Genomic DNA, 21,125 nt, shown 5'->3' on the forward strand with positions numbered 1-21,125 from the left:
AGTTCTCCAAGTTACGTTTGCTGATGACGTCCGCGCAATACAAGGAGTCCCGTTGCAGTCATGTCCAGAACGAGGACCTTTTGCCGATATCTATGCCAAAGTTGGAGGACAAAAAAAAAATCGCTCTAGCGCGCGTCACATGTCCTATGTCATCTTTTATGGCTCTCCCTCATATTCTAAACATTAATTGTTGCATTTACATTAGAGTAAATTGCACCCACCATACAACAACTTGTTATGTGGGTGCAAATTGGTCCAACAACTTGTAAAATGCTCAATTCAGTGCAATAACTTGACAGGTGGGTGCAGATCGGTCCAACAATTTGTAAAATGCCCAACTTAATGCAATAACTTAGCAAATAGGTGCATTCACAGTCCAAATATTACACAGCAATGTAACTAACGCAAAGTCTCAATAAATAATATATTCATGTTAGGACAAATTATTAAGTAGTATTTGACCATTGATTTTTGTGTTGCGCCTGCGTGGCAATATATTTGGCCAGGATAAAAAACCCTCACTGTTTAAAAATTAATGTTATGTCTTTACATTAATTATTTTTGTGTAGTGATTTAATTTTAATTAATACTATTTAATTTGATATTCAATATTGAAAAATTCACCCTCACTATTTCTGATATGTTTGATTATATGCATTGTTAAACTAAAAAAGCTTGGTACATATATTTTTAAAGCCTCATATATTTGTTAAAAAGGAAAAATAAATTAAATAAACAGAAACAAACATGAGCATTCTTGAATACATGAGCAGAAGCGCAGAAGAAATTAATAAAAAACTCTCAACATATTAGCAATGTATTTGTTTGCATTTGAACTAATAAAAAATTGTACATAGTTGAAAAGCAACAACCGGATCACCATCAATAATTTCTATTTATAAAATTTAAGAATTATTGACGTTCATCTACTTTGCTTAATATGTTGCTGTTGTAATGATAGTTAAATAATATATTATTTATAATAAAATCATAATTAATTTAGTCTGAGAATAAAATTATTGGTGTCCATTGCGACATAAAAATCTACAGTCAAATAATACGTTCCGATGTGAATATACTCTTTATTGTGACTTGACTTAACAAATGTAGCGTAATGTTTGGACTGTGAATACACCAATTTACCAAGTTATTGCACTAAATTTAGCATTTTCTAAGTTGTTGGGTCAATCTACACTCAGCTATCAAGTTATTGTACTAAATTGAGCACTTTACAAGTTGTTGGACCAATTTGCACCCACCTACCAAGTTATTGTATGATGGGTGCAATTTACTCTTTATATTATAGTCCTACTACTATTAACTTGAGCCTCCACATTACTTCTCATATAAGACATGCTAGAAAAATATATCCTAGATTTTTTTAACAAGAAAAGTGTAGACTATGTGAGTATGTGACTACTTGTACTTCTTTGGTCCCAGAACCTAGAACTAAACTTTAGTCCCGACTGCCTAAACTTTAGTCACCTGTTTGGACCATGGACTAAATTAACTTTAAGTGGGATACATATAGAAATATCCTTTTTACTCTTGGATTATACTACTGTTATGCCTACATGCGTATTGTGCGGGTAGTTTGGTCCTTTTGTGATTTGCAGGTTGGTTTAGTTCAAATTAGGTGGATTTTAACTTTAAGGACTAATGAACTAAACTTTAGTTGGGCTGGAGCTAAACTTTACCTGTTTGGATCACCTAATATAATAGACTAAATTTTAGGCCTACAGTTTAGTCCATGGATAAAAAATTAAGCATTTCTATATTTGACCAACAATATCTCTAAAATAATTTATTATGAATTCATTTTCTAAAAGTATTAATGGAAAATGCAGGCACACGAGTTGATGAAGTAATATAATGCACCAAAATAGAGGCGAGGCAGAAGAGTATGAAGTAAAATAGTGCCTTGAACTCATTGTAGACATATGAAACATCTCATTTCAAAAAAAAAAGAGAGAGAAATTGGCGATAAAAATAAAGAAAAAGAGAAATACAAAACTGATGGTGTGTGTTCATATATAGACCTCTCGTTGCAGTGTGTTTTGGAGCCAACTCCAGGTCGCGTCAACGCCAGGTCTCTCCGGCTCCTGCCGTGGACACGATCCTCTTTCATTCGGAGCTTCCCCGTGTATTAATTAAGGCCAACCTTTCTGGAATTAAGCATCGTCCTGATCTCTTGCAGTCCGATGGGAAGCCAGCTTCTGTCCACCGTCGAGCGTCGCGAGGTCCTCCCGGTGAGCTATATCCGGCCGGAGTCCGACAGGCCGCGGCTCGCCGAAGTGACGACGGATAGCAACATCCCGCTCATCGACCTCGCGTCGCCGGATAAGCAACGCGTCATCGCCGAGATTGGCCTGGCTTGCCGCACCTATGGCTTCTTCCAGGTCACTGTCTCACTGATGCCTCTCAGCTCTCACACGCCTTCTAGCTAGGTTTTCTTCTGGCGCTGTGCTTCAGCCTTCAAACATGGCGACTTGTTAACTTCTTCCGAGGCTTTAGAATGTGTGCTTCGCCGCTTGTCAGGACGTCCTTTAATTCAGCCAGAACTGCCGCCTCGTTGGAACATTAGAGGCTTTATTATGATCATGCTCGATCGCTCCCAACAGTCTTTACACTTAGTAAGTGCACATGCTCTTCTTGATTTCTTATAGGTCATAAACCATGGAATAGAAGGGGAGCTGCTGGAGAAGATGATGGCCGTGGGTCTGCAGTTCTTCCGTCTCCCGCCGGAGGAGAAGGAGAAGCTGTACTCAGACGAACCCTCCAAGAAGATAAGGCTCTCCACCAGCTTCAACGTCCGCAAAGAGACGGTGCACAACTGGCGGGACTACCTGCGCCTTCACTGCCACCCTCTGGAGGAGTTCTTGCCGGAATGGCCGTCCAATCCTGAATCCTTCAAGTAAGGCCCTATTTAGTTTTCAATTTTTTCCAACAGTACCCATCACATCGAATTTTCGGACATATACATGAAGCATTAAATATAGTTAAAAATAATTAATTACACAGTTGAACTGATTGGCACGAGACGAATCTTCTGAGCCTAATTAGTTCATGATTGGACATTAATTATCAAATAACAACGAAAGTGCTACAGTACCCAGGACTCAAATATTTTTGCGAACTAAACACAGCCTAAGCATGCATCACAAGTTAACTACCTATATAGCTGACCGATAATTGACTTGTAAGCTTGGGCCTAGGTCATAGGCTCACGTATGACCCTTTCCATAGTCTTTCCGATCCCTTGCTACACCATGACACAGTACTATCCTGCCCGTAAAGTTACTGTTATATGATCAACAATAAAAACCGTTTAGAGAGTTATAGGGTCTAAAAATATATATTTGACTACAGTGAGTATGTAGAGTATATGGTGTAAGTTAGTAACCACATCAAATTAATGTTAATATATAGTACTTCTTCCATCCATTTTTCTACGATGGATGAGGAAAATCAACTTTTCTCGATATGTAGTGCGCAGCCCTCGGAACGGCCCGCCGCCTTTGAGGACTGGCAGCCCGTCCCATCTATAACCCGCGTAATTAAGCCACGTCGATTGTATCGGCCTTTGGGACCTCGACAGCCCGTCCCCTCAGCAAAAATCCCACAAAGTGGCGGAAGGCCCAGCGCGGGATTAAACCCTGGCGCAAGGCCCGAACGCTGCCTTGGTCTCTGGAGTAGGAGAGCGTCCGCCCTAGAATGACCAGATTACAACATACTTATGTGCGCATATGCGACCAGATTACAACATACTTATGTGCGCATATGCAACCCATATCGTGTAACATTTCTTTAGAACAAACATTGATAGGTCTGGATGCCATGACACACGTAATTATTTCTGAACTGAAGACACCATGCACACGATTAGATGATTATATAAAACCACAACATCTGAAAAATGATCGTATATATGATAGTTCCATCTAGCCATAAATACTTGACAATTTGATCAAGGTCCGATAAAATTTTTGTAAGTTTGAAATAAATAACTATATTTTAATATTTTGTTTGAAAGCATAAACCTTGTGTTTGCAAAGATATTTATAATTGGCTGTTTACATATAGGTTCTAGCTACCATTTAGCCTCTCATTACCACTTATGCCATTTTTCTAATTACATACTTGTTAAATTCTGTTGGTTCTTATGGTAAGTAATGCATCATGCGCTTTAAAAAAACTAATGTACAAGCACTGACATGTGCAGATTTTAGTGATAAGTTGATAACAAAGACATTGCCCTATAGTGTATACACAATTCGTTGGATGGAGTAGTAGTACGGTTTAACCATTCTAAATGAAAAACAGTTTCGAACTTCAAAAGAGGGAACTTGCAAACCTTGTGTTTGCAAAGATATTTATAATGCATCATACACAATTTGCTACTCCTTATCTGCATAACACGCAACGCAAAGTAGCTCTAGCTTTATGCATGAATATATATATAGATGCATGTGGTTGGCATTTACTGACGCTCAAGAAGAGCCCAGAACAGCGGAGAGCAATTTTAGAAACCAGAGAGCTACAGTCCTGGACTCACTCCATCTGTCAGCTCTGAAGCATATATAGAGAGAGGACGATATCCATCATATCCGACAGCCAATCAGGACGCGATAACAAGCTAGTACTCACTATTCGCCACCACCATGTCCATGTGCATGGGTATCCTTATCCTGTCCTGTCACGTAACCCTCACCACATTGTAGTTCTGGGAGAGCTACTACGTAGTGACTACCAGGCTCTCGATCTCTAGCTAGAGCCATCCGTCACAGTACACCAACAGTGTGTAACACGACGCGCTTGCAGCTGCAGGAGAAGCAGCACACTAGTACTGACTGAATGCCATATATATGTACATGCATGCACACGTCGGTTCACCAGATTTTTTTTTAATTAGGACGTAGCTTTAATTTGTCACGGATCGCCGTCATCACAGCATTAAAACAAAAGCTGATCGAGGTGATTAATTAGTGGACGCTGATATTTGAGTCGATCATGGGACCATCGTTTGTTTCAGGTTAGTCTCAATGGAATTTTATGAAGAGTTTTATGCCATTAAATATCATTAATTTTACTGACACGGTAAGAAGAGAGAATGATGAAATTTTATAAGATATAAGGAGAATTTCATCACCATAAAACTCATCTGGCATGGTTATCTAATTCACAATCTAGATAATTATAGTATGAAAATATGCACTGAGACTGACCCTAGCAGACTAGTAGACTACTCGCACCGCGTTCCTCGCGGATACATACCCGCTCCCTGTCTGCCGGCCTGCGTGCTCCGCACATTGGATGTCATCTACCGCACGGCTGCTTGCTGGTATAGTGCGGCCTCTTTACTCGTTCTGGACACCACTGCAAAGTACGCCGCTCTTGAACACGAAATGCTCGCCCACTACACAGCGAGCGATTTGGACGTGCATATAGGCGCAGCTATAGATAGCGAGGTCGATTGGCTAGTCACTTTGCAAAAGGTAGTGCGCAACCCCCTGTGACTGTGACCACAAGACCTATCCAAACCATTGGAACATTTCGAGGGGATGCTTCACCACTCCCCCAGAGAACGAAGCTCCACACTTCCAGGGGAGAGGATGCTTTCATAGTTTCATACTTTGTGTCCATTCATCCCTTGTAGAGCGATGAATCTGTACCTTCTCATTTGTCCCTTTGCTATATATTTAAGACCAACCAGCAAATTAATAGTCAGTTGGGGGCATGGTTTTGTTTGAATTTGCTCAAAAGAGATGCAAGCCTACGCATCTGACTGCTATTATAAAGAGCATCCCACAAAACTAAAAAGCTAGCCTTTTCGGCTTTTCCCTTTCTTTCCAAACTAACCAAAGTTCCTTTGCTATATATTTAAGACCAACCAGCTAATTACTAGCTAGTTGGAGAGCTTTGTTTAAATTTACTCAGACCTCCTCCAATGGTTAGATCAACCACTAGCTCATCTTACTATTACTAATTGGAGGCTCCTTTAAAATCTCCACATGAAGCAATCTAGGATCCTAGGTAGACACTCTAAAAAAATAGAGAAATTCTATAAATTCACACAAAAATCAGAAACATCTAGCATCAATCTAACAACTCAAATTATAATAGTCATTGGATCTGTTATCTTTCCTTCTAAATTACCCACCTCTACCATTATGAAAATAGATTAAAGTAACCCCCTAATCTTCGTGTAAATTACCCACCTATGCCATTATAATACAAATAGCTCCCTAAATTTACATATAAATTATCTAATTATATCATTATTATAAGTTAAATTACTCGTAAATCTAAATTTAAATTATATAATTATAATAAAATATTAAAGTGTCAATATAAAAATCTAAATTACAATTTATATCATTACTAATATTATTGTTTATATAAAAATACTACCCACGATGTGTCATCATGTATTTATGTATGATGGAAGAGATAAGACTACCAATTCACAAACAAATAGTTCAACTAAAAATATATATCGAATACATGTGGAGGTGGGATGCAAAATGAAATCTATTACGACTAAATAATGATAAATATATGTTTTAGAATATGTGTTAGAATATTTAATTGATGAAAAAGAGCGTGAGATTCATGATTATTTTTATTGACCTCATTCTTACATTAATTTTAATTAGCCCATGTGGGAGCACGGGTTGATAGACTAGTAGCAATAAAAAATTGCGTAAGAGATGACTTCTTTAATAATCTAACTCTTAGCTCAAAATATAGGCGAACCAAGTCTTGAACTATGTGTATGAGACTATTCTTTCTCTCTTCCACCCAGCGGCGGAGCTCGCCCAAAATTCTAGCTAGGGCAGCCAGGAAAGGCAAGGTCGCCGCCTCGCTGGTCGTACTCGGCGTCGCCGGAAGCTTGCCTGCAGCGTGGCGCCAGCGTGCACCGGCGGTGGGCAGCGGCGTCGTGGGAGCGCTGCGGCAATGGACGGCGGCATGGCGCGGCACGCACCGGCAATAATGGGTGGCAGCGCGACAGGCTAGAGCACGGAGGCGGAGCGCTGCGGCGGTGGTCAACGCTCGTCAGCTCGCCGGCATCGCTGCGACCAACCTCCCCCACCAACTCCTCCTCTATCAGAGCAGCCTCCCACCGGTGCTTGGGACGGTGCCGCGCAGCTCGAGGGCGGGGCTGGTCGACCAGGGCGCCTCTGCTCTCGTCATGCAGATTTTTCCACTTGCCTGCTCTGCCACTCGTTACGGACAGTCGGAGATGACGGACGCCACCACGGCGCCGCTCCATTGCTCGTCGGCTCACCTCCAAGCCGGAAGGGAGGAAGACAAGAGTCCTAGTGGGCTACTCCAGCGGCACGGTGGGGCAGCTGCCCCACCGTGCCGTATGGGGAGCTCCGCCACTGCTTCCACCTAGACTAAATATTATACGTTAAGTATATAAGCTAGCTGACTTGGTACCATTGGAGGACGTTTTTTTAAAAAAAATGGAAAGGTCTCCGACCTCTACAGCCGCACACAGCCAATTTTTTTACAAAATTCTCGGCAAACAAGCTGATAAAATAGAGAGAAGAGTACATAAACGATTTAAATGAATTAAAAGCAAAATATATTATTGCTTCTCTATCCATTCTTGGCATAGATATCCAAGGCGACGATCTTCATTGCCTTGCTTCCCAAACAGATAGTCTTCCTTTCCTCACGCTTTAAGAGAAGCAAGTCTAGAATATGATATAATAAACAGTGTATATCCCACAAAATTAAAAACCTAGACTTTTCCCTATCTTTTCAAAGTGTCGGGTACCATGATTAGGGGCACCCTAACCAGGGGACTAAATTACCCTCAAAACACAAACACATGTTAAGCGATCGGGCCCACGAAGGCCTACAGTCTTCTTCCGATCCAAAGGAAAGGAAAGGACTCAAAGAAGCCTAATCCACGGCCTAAATACACAGTGCGGCCCATCCGAGCCCCCTCAAACCCGCGGGACAATCTCCACCTCGCTCGAGGGCTCCCCGCCGAGACCCTCGACAGTACCTCACGTCTCCGCCTCGCTCGAGGGTAGCGAGCCTATCGCCGAGAAAGCGGATCGACTCCGCCTCGCTCGAGGCCACCCCTCGGCGGAAAGGACAAACGGCCATCCGCTCACCCGCCCGCCGTACAGAGGCATTAAATGCTAACAACTCCGCCACAGCGTCCGGGTTAGACAGTGTCAGGCCACCACTCCGCACAGTGGCTGTAACCGGGGTCCTAACCACCAACTCCGGTCACTGCTCAGTCATCCCCGGCGCTGTGGCGCCACTGTGGGAACCTGCGACACTGTGCGAGATGTGCTCGGTGCTGCACCAGCCACTGTGCTGCAAACTCCCCGTCCTTCCCTCGTACTTTCCCCTCCGCAGAACCCTCGAACGGCATGGGCACGACCCTCGGGCGCAGCCCGAGCCTTGACCAGATCAAGACCCCCGCCTACAGGACCCTCGGAACGCCGCCACGTCAAGCGCAGGAGATGATACCCTCTACAGGAGCCACCATGCCGCCCACTGGAGCTGCCAGGACGCCGGCGTGATCTCCGCAAGACCAAGGACGACCGCCACGCCCGACGCCCCACTCTCCAGTGCGGCATAGTGTACTTTCTACAGTAGTCGGCCACTGCACGCCCCCGATTCGGGGAGGAACGACGACCTCCCCCCTCCCGTACATGTACGCTGCCCCTCCTTGTGTCTATAAAAGGGGGAGACGGGCTCAGCTCATCGGAGATCATCATCATTCACATACACGTAACTCGCAGAACACACACCTGTTCTCTTGAGTCCCGATATTGGCACTTGACTCAATCACCTCCTCTAGCAGAGACTTGGGAGCTTTCCTCCCTCTCTCGCCTCGCTTGTACCCCTTACTACAGGCACCTTCGGTGCGAAATAATACAGTGCACTCGCACAACCTTGCTGGACGTACGGCCCCGCGGCTGGAACCAGGATAAACTCGTGCGTTCCTGTGTTACCTTTCGCATCAATCATCTAGGGTGAGGGATCACGCAGCATTTTAGTGCCGGATCGCCGGGTCAAGACACCGACACAAAGTAACCAAAGTCCTCAACTGCGACTGTCAGTTGTGTGAATTTAACCGCCCAACATGGTGCTAACGCCGAACTTTCTTGTCTATCGATCGAATTTTCTCGACAGGGAGATAGCCAGCGAGTACTGCCGCGAGGTCCGGCGGCTCGGGCTCCGTCTTCTCGGCATGATCTCCCTCAGCCTCGGCCTCGAGGAAGACTACATCGAGAAGGCCCTCGGCGAGCAGGAGCAGCACATGGCTGTGAACTACTACCCGCAGTGCCCGGAGCCGGAGCTCACCTACGGCCTGCCGAAGCACACGGACCCCAACGCCCTCACCGTCCTCCTCCAGGACCCCAGCGTCGCCGGCCTCCAGGTCCTCAAGGACGGCGGCCGGTGGATCGCCGTCAACCCCCGGCCAAACGCATTCGTCATCAATCTAGGCGACCAGCTGCAGGTGATACAACACCCACACACATGGTGACGCGCGCGCGCAGTTTTCGAATCGATGCGATGCAATGCGTTCTGAATTCTGATCGATCGATGTGGGTTACGTTCATGCAGGCGCTGAGCAACGGCGCGTACAAGAGCGTGTGGCACCGCGCGGTGGTGAACGCGGCGCAAGAGCGCATGTCGGTGGCATCTTTCCTGTGCCCGTGCAACAGCGCGGTGATCAGCCCGGCGGCAGGGCTCGTCCGCGACGGGGACGCGCCCGTGTACCGGAGCTACACCTACGACGAGTACTACAACAAGTTCTGGAGCAGGAACCTGGACCAGGAGCACTGCCTGGAGTTCTTCAGATACGCCCCACAGCTCCAGTAACTATTTGGCACTACACTGCTGGAGGCTTTGCTTTGCTTTGCTTTGCTTTGCTTGTGAACTAGTAATAAATTTGTTTGGCTTGTTTCATGAAACATCGAACGCCGGCCGGCAGCATTCCGTGCCCGAATGTGGCACCCGCTTTGTTGTGCTGTTTACCCTAGCCTTTTCTTGTACCTGCGGCTATATAAATACATGCATGATGTGTACCATATTATGCCATTATGTTTGACGCCGCTATGTATGACATGCAAAAAAAAAGCAAACCTAGGTAAATACAGGTGCTCGTAATTTTTCTTGAGCTTTTTGTTATATGAATAAATGATGATATTATTTCTGTATTAGGCATCGTGTTCTGTTCGTCCATGGTGGAGTATTTGTGGGGACTTTGTCAATATCGAGATCTACCGATTCAGTCTCTTGAAAATGCTCGTTGTGATAGGGTGTGCGTGTGCTTATAAAAATGTGTGTATATTATAATATTTGTAAACGTACGTATATGTGTACTGTGTTCTGTATAAAAAATGTGGAAGAATCAAACCTTACACAAGAATCTGTCAACCTAACACCCCTTATTCTGATCTCTGAGGGAGACGACACTGCAACGAGCCTTGCGCCTCAATCGCAGGCATCCAAAACTTGATCTGACATTTTAGGGTAGTTCGAAAGGTCCCGTACCGGGACGTTCCAAAGGTCCCACGTAGGTATCTAGCTGGGACGTATCCGAGGGGAATCCGAGTCCGGTTATTGCAGATTGCACATGGGCGACGGCCGCGCTGCATCGTTCAGCACGTTCTCTGAATGCTCGCGGCCGGCGTTCCCCTCGATCGCGCTCAGCCGGGTCTGAACCGGTCGAGGCAGCTCGCGGATTCGAGGCCCATGTTCCAGAACTCGTCGTAGTACTCCTGGTAGGTGAAGGGCCGGTAGGCCAGCGGGTGGCCGTCGTCCACCAGCGCCTCCGCCGGCGCGATCACCGCGTCCGGCGACGGGCAGTAGAACGTCGGCACCGAGATCCGCTCGCTCTCGCTGTTCACGATCACGCGGTGGAGCACGCTCTTGTAGCGGTCGTTGCTCAGTGCCTGCGCAGATAGGTAAGCCCGGTTCAGTACGGCCGGCGCCGGCGGCGCCAGATCGATGACGATTCCGCAAGGAAGAAGAACAGGTTCGTCGTCTATGATGTACCTGCAGCTGGTCGCCGATGTTGATGACCAGCGCGTCGGGCATGGGGTTGACGGCCACCCAGCGGCCGTTGCGCTGAACCTGCAGGCCGGAGACGCCGTCCTGGAGCAGGAGCGTGATGGCATTGGGGTCCTTGTGCCCCGGCAGCCCGTAGGTGAGCTCCGGCTGCGGGCACGGCGGGTAGTAGTTCACCGCCATGTGCTGCGCCTGCCTCCCCATGGCCGTCACCATGTGGCTCCGATCCAGGCCCAGGCTCTCCGATATGGCCTCCAGCAGCCGCAGCGCCAGCGCCCTCGCCTCCGTCGCGTAGGTGCCCACCACTTGCCTGCAGGGCCGAGCAACCAGTGCAACCACCAATTGTCAATTTGCCACGCTGTGCTAAGGGTATTCGAGTTGTCCTAATTAGTTAGGCAACGTATCTAGTGCAAACCAAGGACCTCGTGCAAATCCGTGCAAACCTACTAAATAAAGTTTCAAAAAATTCTGAAAAAAATCATGAATGTGCTTCTCAGCTTACCTCATCTATATATAAAATTTCATGGTCAAATTCGTCTTACTCTAGAAGTTACAAAAAAGACAAATTTTCTGACAACAATAATGGTTCAAATGCATTTCAAATTTGTCTTTTTTGTAACTTCTAGAGTAAGACGAATTTGACCATAAAATTTTATATATAGATGATGTAATCTGAGAAGCACATTCATGATTTTTTTCAGAATTTTTTGAAACTTTGTTTAGTAGGTTTGCACGGGTTTACACGAGGTCCTTGGTTTGCACTAGATATGTTCCCAGTTAAGGGTGTATACTGTATCGATATGATCTACTTTCTGAAACAAGTTTTCAATTGCCTGTCTTTTACTCTTTTTTCATTCATGTTTTTCCCCATACAAAGCACCCGTTTGAAATGGAATGGTCAATGTCGAAACATGTACTCGGTTGAAGTTTCTGTTTGATGAGTCCTCCTTGTATTAAAAAAAACAGAGAGAGAGAAAAGTATCAGTTTGACAGATTGTCAGGTCATGGTGGTTTGGCCCTTGTTTAGATGCGTAAAAGGAAAGATGTAAAATATTGTGGTATTTTCGTTTGTATTTGATAATTATTATTCGATTATAGGTTAACTAGGCTCAAAAGATTCGTCTCGCAAATTATAGACAAATTGTATAATTAGTTATTTTGTTTAACTACATTTAATATCTCATGCATGCGTTCAAAGATTCGATGTGATGAGGAATCTTATAAAGTTTTGAAATTTTGAAGGGGGTTGGTACGAATGGACTAGAGAAAATTCAGAAAGCCGGCCGTACTCCTCCGAACCAAGCGTGAAGTCAGCAGTTGCAGAGACAGAAAGTTAAATCCAGCCAGGCACGAGAAGTACCACACCCTACGGCGGCTCACCTGAACGAGGGCGGGTTGGACGGCCACTGGTCGACGAAGCTCTGGAGCGGGTAGCAATGCAGGCGCAGGAAGTCTCGCCAGTTGCTGACCTTCTCGGTGCGCACGTTGAAGCTGGTGGAGAGCCGGATGGCCTTCTTGGGGTCGTCGGAGTAGCACTTGAGCCGCTCCGACTCCGGCAGGTGGAAGAACTCCCGCGCCACGCGCAGCATCCCCTCCACTACCCCCGCCGGGATTCCGTGGTTCGTCACCTGTATGCATGCCCACACGCGCAGCGCCATTCACGCACGCTAGCCAGTGTCAGTCAAGCTGCTCAAGCAAGTCGATCCTTGGCTGATCGTCCGCCGGCCACATCGGCAGAAGCAGAACGACGACCCGATCGATCACCCCGGCCGGGCGGCGCATGGCAGCAGCTTGCAGCGAACGTACCATGAAGAAGCCGTCGGATTCGCAGGCCCTGCCGATGGCCTCCACCACCGTGCGGCGCTCGGGCCCGTCGAGCTTGTTGAGGTCGATGAGCGGGATCCCGGCGCCGGATTCGTTGTCGACGCTCGCGAGGTCCGGGCGGTCTCCGACAGGCCTGACGTGGCTCAATGGCACTTGCCCCGTCTGCGCCACGAGATCGCTGAGCAGAGGCTTGGCGATGGTTGGTGCCATGTTTTTACCGCTGGGTAAACAACCCTGGAGCTGGATGGCTGCACGAAGTGCCGTGTGCTGATGATTTTTACCAGCTAGCTGTCGGTGGTTTTTACTCGTGCAACGGTGAATTAGCTAGTGCTGGTGATAGTTTGTTCCGCTCGCCGCTCCATTTATAGGCAACCGGTACTGTGGGAGAGGAGGGAGCCAATTCGCCTAAGGTCCGGTCGGTCCGGCGCCACGATGCGGCGGCTTTGGCAATATTCTAGGAGTACTAGATTGACCGATCGCGATCGAGTCGTCCGTGACCGTTCGCTGTCCTACAGCCGAGATCGAGTTGTTGCTCTCGGATCGCACGCGAAAACGAAACGGGGACAATGCGCGCGGCGGATCATCTCTAGCTATCCAGGTCGATCGTCGACATGTGCCGCGTGGTTAATTCCGGCAGGCGGGAGAATCCAAAGTTCCCCGGACGTCGGCCGCCGACCAGGATTCACTGGTCCTTCCTTCCTGCCGCCGCTGGCACCGTCTAGAGCAGCACCAGCAACTACCCGCGCCTAGCCACGCCACCTGAGCTGCCATGGGCGTGGCGGGTGACGACGGCTCGCCACCGTGCCGCCGACGTCAGCCCGTTCGCCGGCAGAGGATCGGCCCGACACGCATGCAGGCGGTGGGCGGCGTCACTCGGCCCGACGGGCCCCATTTGTGCCACGCATCACCACGATGGATGGAAGATATCGCCCACACGAAACACGGACTATGCAGGACGCACTACCGACACACACGCTCCGATCGACGAGATGCCGTCGCTGTCGCCGCGCCGCGGACGGAGCTCAGGCCGCGGCACGCCGACACGTACGCGCGCGTCGCGGCGGCGCCCACACCCGCATGGCCGCATGTGCCGCGGCGCGGGTGCTAGCCGCTCGCGCACGCCCGGCCAATCGCCAGCGGCCTTTTTCGCTGATCGGCGCCGATCAGCGATCATACGGTTGTTTTGAGCTCGGGCCAATTGCATGCCGCGCCGCAGCCGCAAAACGCAGGGCTGGCAGAGGTGGGGCCGGGCGTGCGCCCCGGCCGCCGTTGCGCTGTTCAGATTGGGGCGCCGGGCCGGCCGGCTGATTCCGCCGCGCGCGGCTGGCCTCACGATCGCGATTCGACCTTTCGCGGCCCCGGGACGGTAGGAGGGGGTGGAGGCGACAAGCAGGGCGTCATCGTCTTGATTGGAACCTGACGCGGCGAGGCCCCCACACCAAATCTGCCGACGTGTGACGGAGGTTGCCCGGCGGATCCGGCCGCTCGCGGCGCTTCGCGATCGGCTAGCTGCCATCCCGGCGACGGCGAGGGTCGGGGGACGGAGATGCTGAGCTCCGCGGATGATGCTGGAGATGCTGACCTGCTGCCGTCATCCCGGTGACGTTTCTCTACTGACATCATGGCTGCAAAGTGCAAACAATTTTTTTTGCCCCTTCGTTCTCCTTCCTGCGACAGACCACCACGATGCCTACTTGCCTACTACATGGAGGCTCTAGTAAATGAGGTAGTAGACCCCTAGACGGCACGGGTTCTACCAACACCGGCCGCCTCCCCCTCGTGCTTTATTTTTCCAACACGAATTGCGGCGGCTTTTCCTTTAAAAAAAAACAAAACAAAACTTGCGGCGGCTTATTTTACGGCAGCGGGTGGTGCTGCCGGCCCGGCGCTGCAACAAAGGCTTGGCTTTGCCCGGCTCCGTCCATCGCCTCTTCTTTTTTCCTATCCCGCGCGTGCGTCGTAGGCGCGGCCGTGGAATGGAATCGTTCCCATGTCTTGAAAGATCTTCCTTGCCATTCAGCAGATGGGGAGAAAGATAGCTGATCGGACCCAGCAATCCACGCTACGAAAATTTTGTTCCGTAGGATTATTCGGTGGTTGAATGATCAGAGTCATAGGCACGTAGCGAGCGGTGCCCGTGCCATATTCTCTCGGATGTCATGCACTTTGGTCGGTATGGGAGAAATGCCCGGTCGCGTCTCCGGTGTATTGTCAGCTTTGTGGGAAAAAGAAAAGGAAGTGTCAGGTGTTGCCTCATCAGCAATGCGCGTAGCCATTATTTTTATCCAGCGATAACAATTAAAAACGCATGCGTTACTTCCTTACTTAGTTACTTGTGAGGTCAAATATACAGTTGCATAATTACTACTCCCTCCTTCCCTGTTTATAAGGCATACACGTATATCAAGATTCAAATCTTGTCATCTTTGACCAATAATTTGACTATTAAATTTTTATTTTTATAATGCAAATTTTATATGATTGGATTCATAATCAAATATATTTTACAATGATTATAAGTTTATAATCAAAAGTGATATAATATATGATAAATAAATGGTCAAAGTGTTGTTTAGAAGACCGTGTCATATTCCATCATGCCTTATAAACGGGGAAGGAGGAAGTATATTCGTGGGCACTCTCTGAAACGAAGAGAATTACAATGGGATTGCTAAAGCGAGAGATTTAAATTCCTTTTGCCTTTTTTCTCTCCTTTTGTTTCATGGCAGCCATCTTTTGTGAAAATAAATTATTACCTTTTCTCTTTGATTGGATTTTGTATAATAAGCTGATTCTTTTATCTAAGCATCTTGCTGCGACCGTGTTTCATGCCAAGCTTTGCAATGTGTGTGTGGGGGTGCGTGGGTGTAGTACTACGGTGGGCCCATGCACCTCACGATGGACGTACAAAAATGCTACCTGAACATATTGTAGTGTTGCCAGGACATGTCCCTTTCCCTTTCATGACGATATACCCACTTAACCATTCATTATATTTATAGCATCGGCGCCTTTCTTGAGGTTTTTATGCACAAGAATCTTACTATTCCTGATTAGAGGCTCCGTCAAAGCCACCATATAAAACGATCTAGCATTATAGGTGGATACTCTAAAAAATAAAGAAATTCTAAAAATTCTCATAAAAATCAGAAACATCATGTCATCAATTTGACAACTCTAATCATACTAATAGTTATTGGATCTGTTATCTTTTCTAATAAATTACCCACCACTAATATTATGAAAATAGACTAAAATAACCCTCTAAACATACATCTAAATTACTCCCCTCTGCCATTATAAAAGATTTAAAGAACCCACTAATTTTCATGTAAATTACCCACCAATGCCATTATAAAAATAATACAGATTGTTAGAGTATATTGAGCCCGTGTGTATAGAGGCTCATGTATAGGCATTATATATACCCACCCCTCTAGGGTTGGAGGAATACAACAATTGTTATCCTCCTACATGGTATCAGGCTAGATTTTTTTCTCTCCTCTGCTCTGCAGCAGCCGCCACCGCCGCCATGGCCGGCCGGCCGCCGGTGCTGCCCCATCCTCCCCTCTCCTCTGCTACTGGCGGCTTCCCTGCTCCCGGCGGCGCCCCTCTGCGCTGGCCGCCTGGCCGCCGACACCATGGCCCGCCGCGACTTGGGCGCCCGCCGCCGCCATCAGCCCCCTCGACGCTGGGCCGCCGCAGGCCGATGCCGCGACGGATCCGGCCGCCCTCGGTGCGGATCCACCCGCCGCGCTGGGGGCCACCGCCGCACAGCCCTCCCATGCTCGCGTGGGCGTCGCGCCGCCGCCCCCCTCTCTGCGTGCGGCTCCGCCTTCCTCTGCGCCCGCCGCCCTCACCCTACTTGCGCCGCCGCCGCTGCCTAGGGGCCCTGCCCCCTGGGCGCTGTCGCCACCCAGGGGCGGGGCCCCTTCTCCTAGGCTGCCGCCGCCCAGGGGCGCCACCCAGGCCCCTGCGCTGCTGCTCCCCTGGACGGCGCTCCCTCCCCTGCCCTGCGCCCTCCATTGGGCCGCCCCTCCCGACGCGTGGGCCACGGGCACGACGCCGCTCCTCTGCTTGCCACCGCTCTGCCTGTGCAGACCGCGGGCGCCGCGGGTGCTGCACGCGCCGCAGGCACCGCCGCCGACGCTGCCATCTCGGCCTGGCGTGCGCCTGCCCCGGCGGCCGCCGCCTCTCTGCCATGGCGCGCCTCTGCCGCTGCCGGGCTGACCTCTTGCGCTCCTCCAGCCATCCTGGGCGGACCCACAGGGGCGTGGCGTGGCGCGGCGCCGACCTGGCAACCCCTGCGGCTGCTGTGCTGGGAGCTGGTCCTGCCCCTGCCGTTGGATCCACAGCCCGCGACGCCACCGCTGCCGTCTCCCTCGCCGCCGCGCATGCCGCGCAGGCCGTCGCGCCCAACACGCAGGCCGCCATCGCGACCGCCGCGCAGGCTCAGGCCGTCGCGCCCCGCAGACCTGGCCGCCGCCGCCTTTGTGGCCGCCGTCGCGCCCGCTGCGCAGGACGCGCGGGCCGCCGCCTCCCTCGCCGCTGCGCACGCCGCGCAGGCCGTTGCGCCCAGGGACTCCGCGCGGGCCACTGCCTCCCTCGCCGCTGCGTGGCCTGCGTTCGGGATGCCCCCCGCGGCCGCGCCGATCACCGCCGTTGCTGCTACTGCCGGAGCTGCTCCCCTGTTCGCGCAGTCCTTCATCGCCATGGGGCGGCCGCCGCCGGTCAGCACCGAGTGGATCGCCGACTCGGGTGCCTCCTTCCACACCACCCCACATGCCGGTATCCTCTCTTCTGTCCGACCCCCACACCCCTCTTGTCCTTCTTCCATCATGGTTGGTGACGGATCTTGCCTTCCTGTCACCGCCGTGGGTTCTGCTCCTGGCTCTTTTCGTCTTCCCAATGTCCTTGTTGCTCCTCAGATGGTTCATAATCTTCTTTCCATTCGTCAGTTTACAGCTGACAATTCTTGTTCCATCGAGTTTGATTCTTCTGGCCTCACTGTAAAGGATTCGGCCTCCCGGCGTCCCCTACTCCGGTGTGACAGCACGAGGCCCTTTACACCCTTCGCCTTCCTTCTTCCGCTGCGCCACTCTCGTCTTCTTCTTCGCCCTGGCCGTCTTGGTCTGCCGCTTTTGCCGCGGCGCTGTCTTCCACCACTTGGCACCGTCGTCTTGGTCACCCTGGCCGCGACATTCTGGCTCAACTCGGTCGTAGTACCGATGTTCCTGGTACTAGGGCTCCTGCTCAGCCCCTCTGCCATGCGTGCTAGCTCGGTCATCATGTTCGACTTCCTTTTTCCTCTTCTTCCTCGCATGCGATGCATGCATTCGACCTTGTTCACTATGACCTGTGGACCTCCCCTGTACTCAGCCTCTCTGGCTACAAGTACTATCTGGTGGTGGTCGATAACTTCTCGCACTACTCTTGGACGTTTCCTTTGCGTGCCAAGTCTGAGACCTTAACCACCCTCCTCCACTTCTTTGCCTGGGTGTCCACTCAGTTCGGCCTCACCGTTAAGGCCGTCCAGTGCGACAATGGGCGGGAGTTCGATAACTCCAACTCCCGGTCTTTCTTCCTGTCTCGGGGTGTTCAGCTGCGTATGTCTTGTCCGTATACCTCTCCTCAGAATGGCAAGGCTGAGCGGATGATTCGCACGACGAACGACGTCGTGCGCACCCTTCTGATCCAGGCTTCTCTCCCCCCGTGCTTCTGGGCTGAGAGCATCCACACCGCCACCTATCTGCTCAACCGCTTTCCGTCCACTGCTTCTCCTGCTCCCACTCCACACCACGCTCTTTTCGGTACCCCTCCTCGCTACGACCACCTTCGGGTCTTTGGGTGTGCGTGTTACCCTAACACCTCCGCCACCGCTTCTCACAAGCTGGCGCCCCGCTCGACTCGTTGTGTGTTCCTCGGGTACTCCCCTGACCACAAGGGGTATCGATGCTTTGACCTCACCACTCGCCGCGTTCTGATCTCCCGACACGTCATCTTCGATGAGTCGGATTTCCCCTACTCCACCTCCTCCACACCTTCGTCTGATCCCGAGCTGGCGTCTCTGTTTCCGACTGACCCGGTGGTTCAGCCACCGTTCCCTGTCTGTCCTTTTCCCACAGGTTTTCCCAGCGCACCGACACCACTTCCGGTGATCCCTGCTGCGCCGAGCGCGACCCCGGTGCCCGCGGCCGCGCCACGCGCGGCACCCCGACCTCCGGTCGTGCCGCGCGCTGACCCGGTGTCTCCCACTGCGCCACGCGCGGCCCCGGTACCTTCCCCTGCACCTAAGCGGTACGCTCAGCCAGTGCAGGTGTACCGGCGTCGTTCGGCGTCGACATCGGCGCCGCCTCCTGCTCCGGAGGCTCCTGCGACGCCGCCACCGGAGCCGTCGCCGTCTCCGCCGCCTCCTCCTCCGGCTCCCTCTCGAGCCGGGCCGGAGGTGTACCACCCGCCGGTCATCCATCGGGATCCTCGGCATATCCATCCCATGGTGACTCGGCGGATGGCGTCCCAGGCCGCGACTCCCTCCGCCACCGAGGGAGAGCCGCGGGTCTCTCCGGTACCCTCCTCTGTCCGCGACGCCTTGGCGGATCCTCACTGGCGTCGCGCGATAGAAGAGGAGTACGCGGCTCTTCTTGCCAACCAGACGTGGGATCTCGTGCCGCGTCCGTCTGGTTGCAATGTGGTGACTGGCAAGTGGATTTGGACGCACAAGCGTCGGGCTGACGGCACACTGGAGCGCTACAAGGCTCGCTGGGTTCTCTGGGGGTTCACTCAGCAGCCTGGTGTGGACTATGATGAGACCTTCAGCCCGGTCGTGAAGCCCGCTACGGTGCGCACGGTCCTCTCACTTGCGCTCTCGCGCGATTGGCCTGTGCACCAGCTGGACGTGAAGAATGTGTTTCTTCACGGCATCTTGTCCGAGACTGTCTACTGCTCTCAGCTTACGGGATTTGTGGACTCGAGTCGTCCGGATATGGTCTGCCGGCTCAACAAGTTTCTATATGGACTGAAGCAGGCTCCACGGGCTTGGTACTCTCGGTTCGCCACGTTCTTGGTGACACTGGGGTTCAACGAGGCCAAGTCTGACACGTCTCTCTTCATCTACCGCCGTGGGGATGAGACTGCATATCTGCTGCTATATGTCGACGACATTGTGCTCACAGCCTCCAGTCCGCATTTGCTTCAGAGTGTCATTTCCTCTCTGCAGCAGGAGTTCGCTATGAAGGATCTTGGTCAGCTCCACCACTTCTTGGGCGTCACTGTTCAGCCTCGCCCGTCTGGTCTTCTCCTTCACCAGCAGCAGTACGCCCTCGATATTCTGGAGCGGGCTGGGATGACTGATTGCAAGCCCTGCTCCACTCCTGTCGACACTCAGGCGAAGCTGTCTGCTGATCTGGGTGATCCGGTGGCTGATCCTACTGCCTACCGGAGTCTGGCCGGCGCTCTGCAGTACCTCACCTTCACCAGGCCGGACCTCACCTACGCTGTACAGCATGTCTGTCTCCATATGCATGATCCCCGGGAGTCACACCTTGCTGCGCTGAAGCGTCTTCTCCGCTACCTCCGAGGCACTGTGGACCTTGGCCTGGTGCTTCCCCGCTCCTCCTCAGCAGAGCTGGTGGTCTACACCGACGCCGACTGGGCTGGCTGCCCGGACACTCGTCGCTCCACTTCCGGCTACGCCGTCTTCCTGGGCGGCAACCTGGTCTCCTAGCCGTCCAAGCGGCAGCCGGTTATCTCCCGCTATAGTGCCGAGGCGGAGTACCGTGCTGTCGCTAACGGCGTGGCGGAGGCGTCCTGGCTACGACAGCTCTGGGCGGAGCTCCACAGCCCGCTCGCCAAGAGCACGCTCGTCTACTGCGACAATGTCAGCGCCGTGTATCTCTCCACCAACCCCGTCCAGCATCAGTGGACGAAGCACGTGGAGATTGACCTACACTTCGTGCGCGACAGAGTCGTAATCGGCGATGTTCGGGTACTCCATGTCCCGACTACCTCCCAGTTTGCTGACATCTTCACCAAGGGGCTGCCCTTCTCGACCTTCTCGGAGTTTCGATCCAGCCTCAACGTAGCCGGTGGCTAGTTGTGGCTGCGGGGGGGGGGGGTATTAGCCCTTTGTACTCTACTTGTACTCACTTCTTGTCCAGTCTTGAACACCGCTGCGCCGGTTGTTCAGACTGCGGGGGGGGTGTTGGCTTTCTTGTTGTTCAGTCTTGAACACCGTTGTGCCGGTAGTTCAGACT

At 51.2% G+C, this 21,125-nt stretch overlaps 2 protein-coding genes across 3 annotated transcripts; one reads left to right on the forward strand and one right to left on the reverse strand.

The window, feature by feature from the left end:
- Window positions 1–1,991: 1,991 nt before the first annotated feature.
- On the forward strand, window positions 1,992–10,199 carry LOC120682560 (flavanone 3-dioxygenase 2-like). The gene is made up of 5 exons (XM_039964519.1): window positions 1,992–2,089; window positions 2,198–2,399; window positions 2,667–2,914; window positions 9,166–9,493; window positions 9,601–10,199. The coding sequence occupies exons 2-5, from the start codon at window positions 2,202–2,204 to the stop codon at window positions 9,856–9,858; spliced, it is 1,032 nt and encodes a 343-aa protein (XP_039820453.1). The 5' UTR covers window positions 1,992–2,089; window positions 2,198–2,201; the 3' UTR covers window positions 9,859–10,199.
- A 108-nt stretch (window positions 10,200–10,307) lies between these two features.
- LOC120682559 (protein DMR6-LIKE OXYGENASE 1-like) lies at window positions 10,308–13,204 on the reverse strand. Of its 2 annotated transcripts, XM_039964518.1 has the most exons (4): window positions 12,856–13,204; window positions 12,430–12,677; window positions 11,038–11,359; window positions 10,308–10,934 (listed from the first exon to the last, which is right to left on the reverse strand). In XM_039964518.1, the coding sequence occupies exons 1-4, from the start codon at window positions 13,081–13,083 to the stop codon at window positions 10,689–10,691; spliced, it is 1,044 nt and encodes a 347-aa protein (XP_039820452.1). In that variant the 5' UTR covers window positions 13,084–13,204; the 3' UTR covers window positions 10,308–10,688. The 2 variants fall into 2 exon arrangements, with proteins under 2 accessions (XP_039820452.1, XP_039820451.1); XM_039964517.1 differs by having other exon boundaries at window positions 10,308–11,359; window positions 12,856–13,195.
- Between the last annotated feature and the right edge of the window lie 7,921 nt (window positions 13,205–21,125).

This window comes from Panicum virgatum, chromosome 7N (assembly GCF_016808335.1).
Source record: "Panicum virgatum strain AP13 chromosome 7N, P.virgatum_v5, whole genome shotgun sequence".
NCBI lineage: Eukaryota > Viridiplantae > Streptophyta > Magnoliopsida > Poales > Poaceae > Panicum > Panicum virgatum.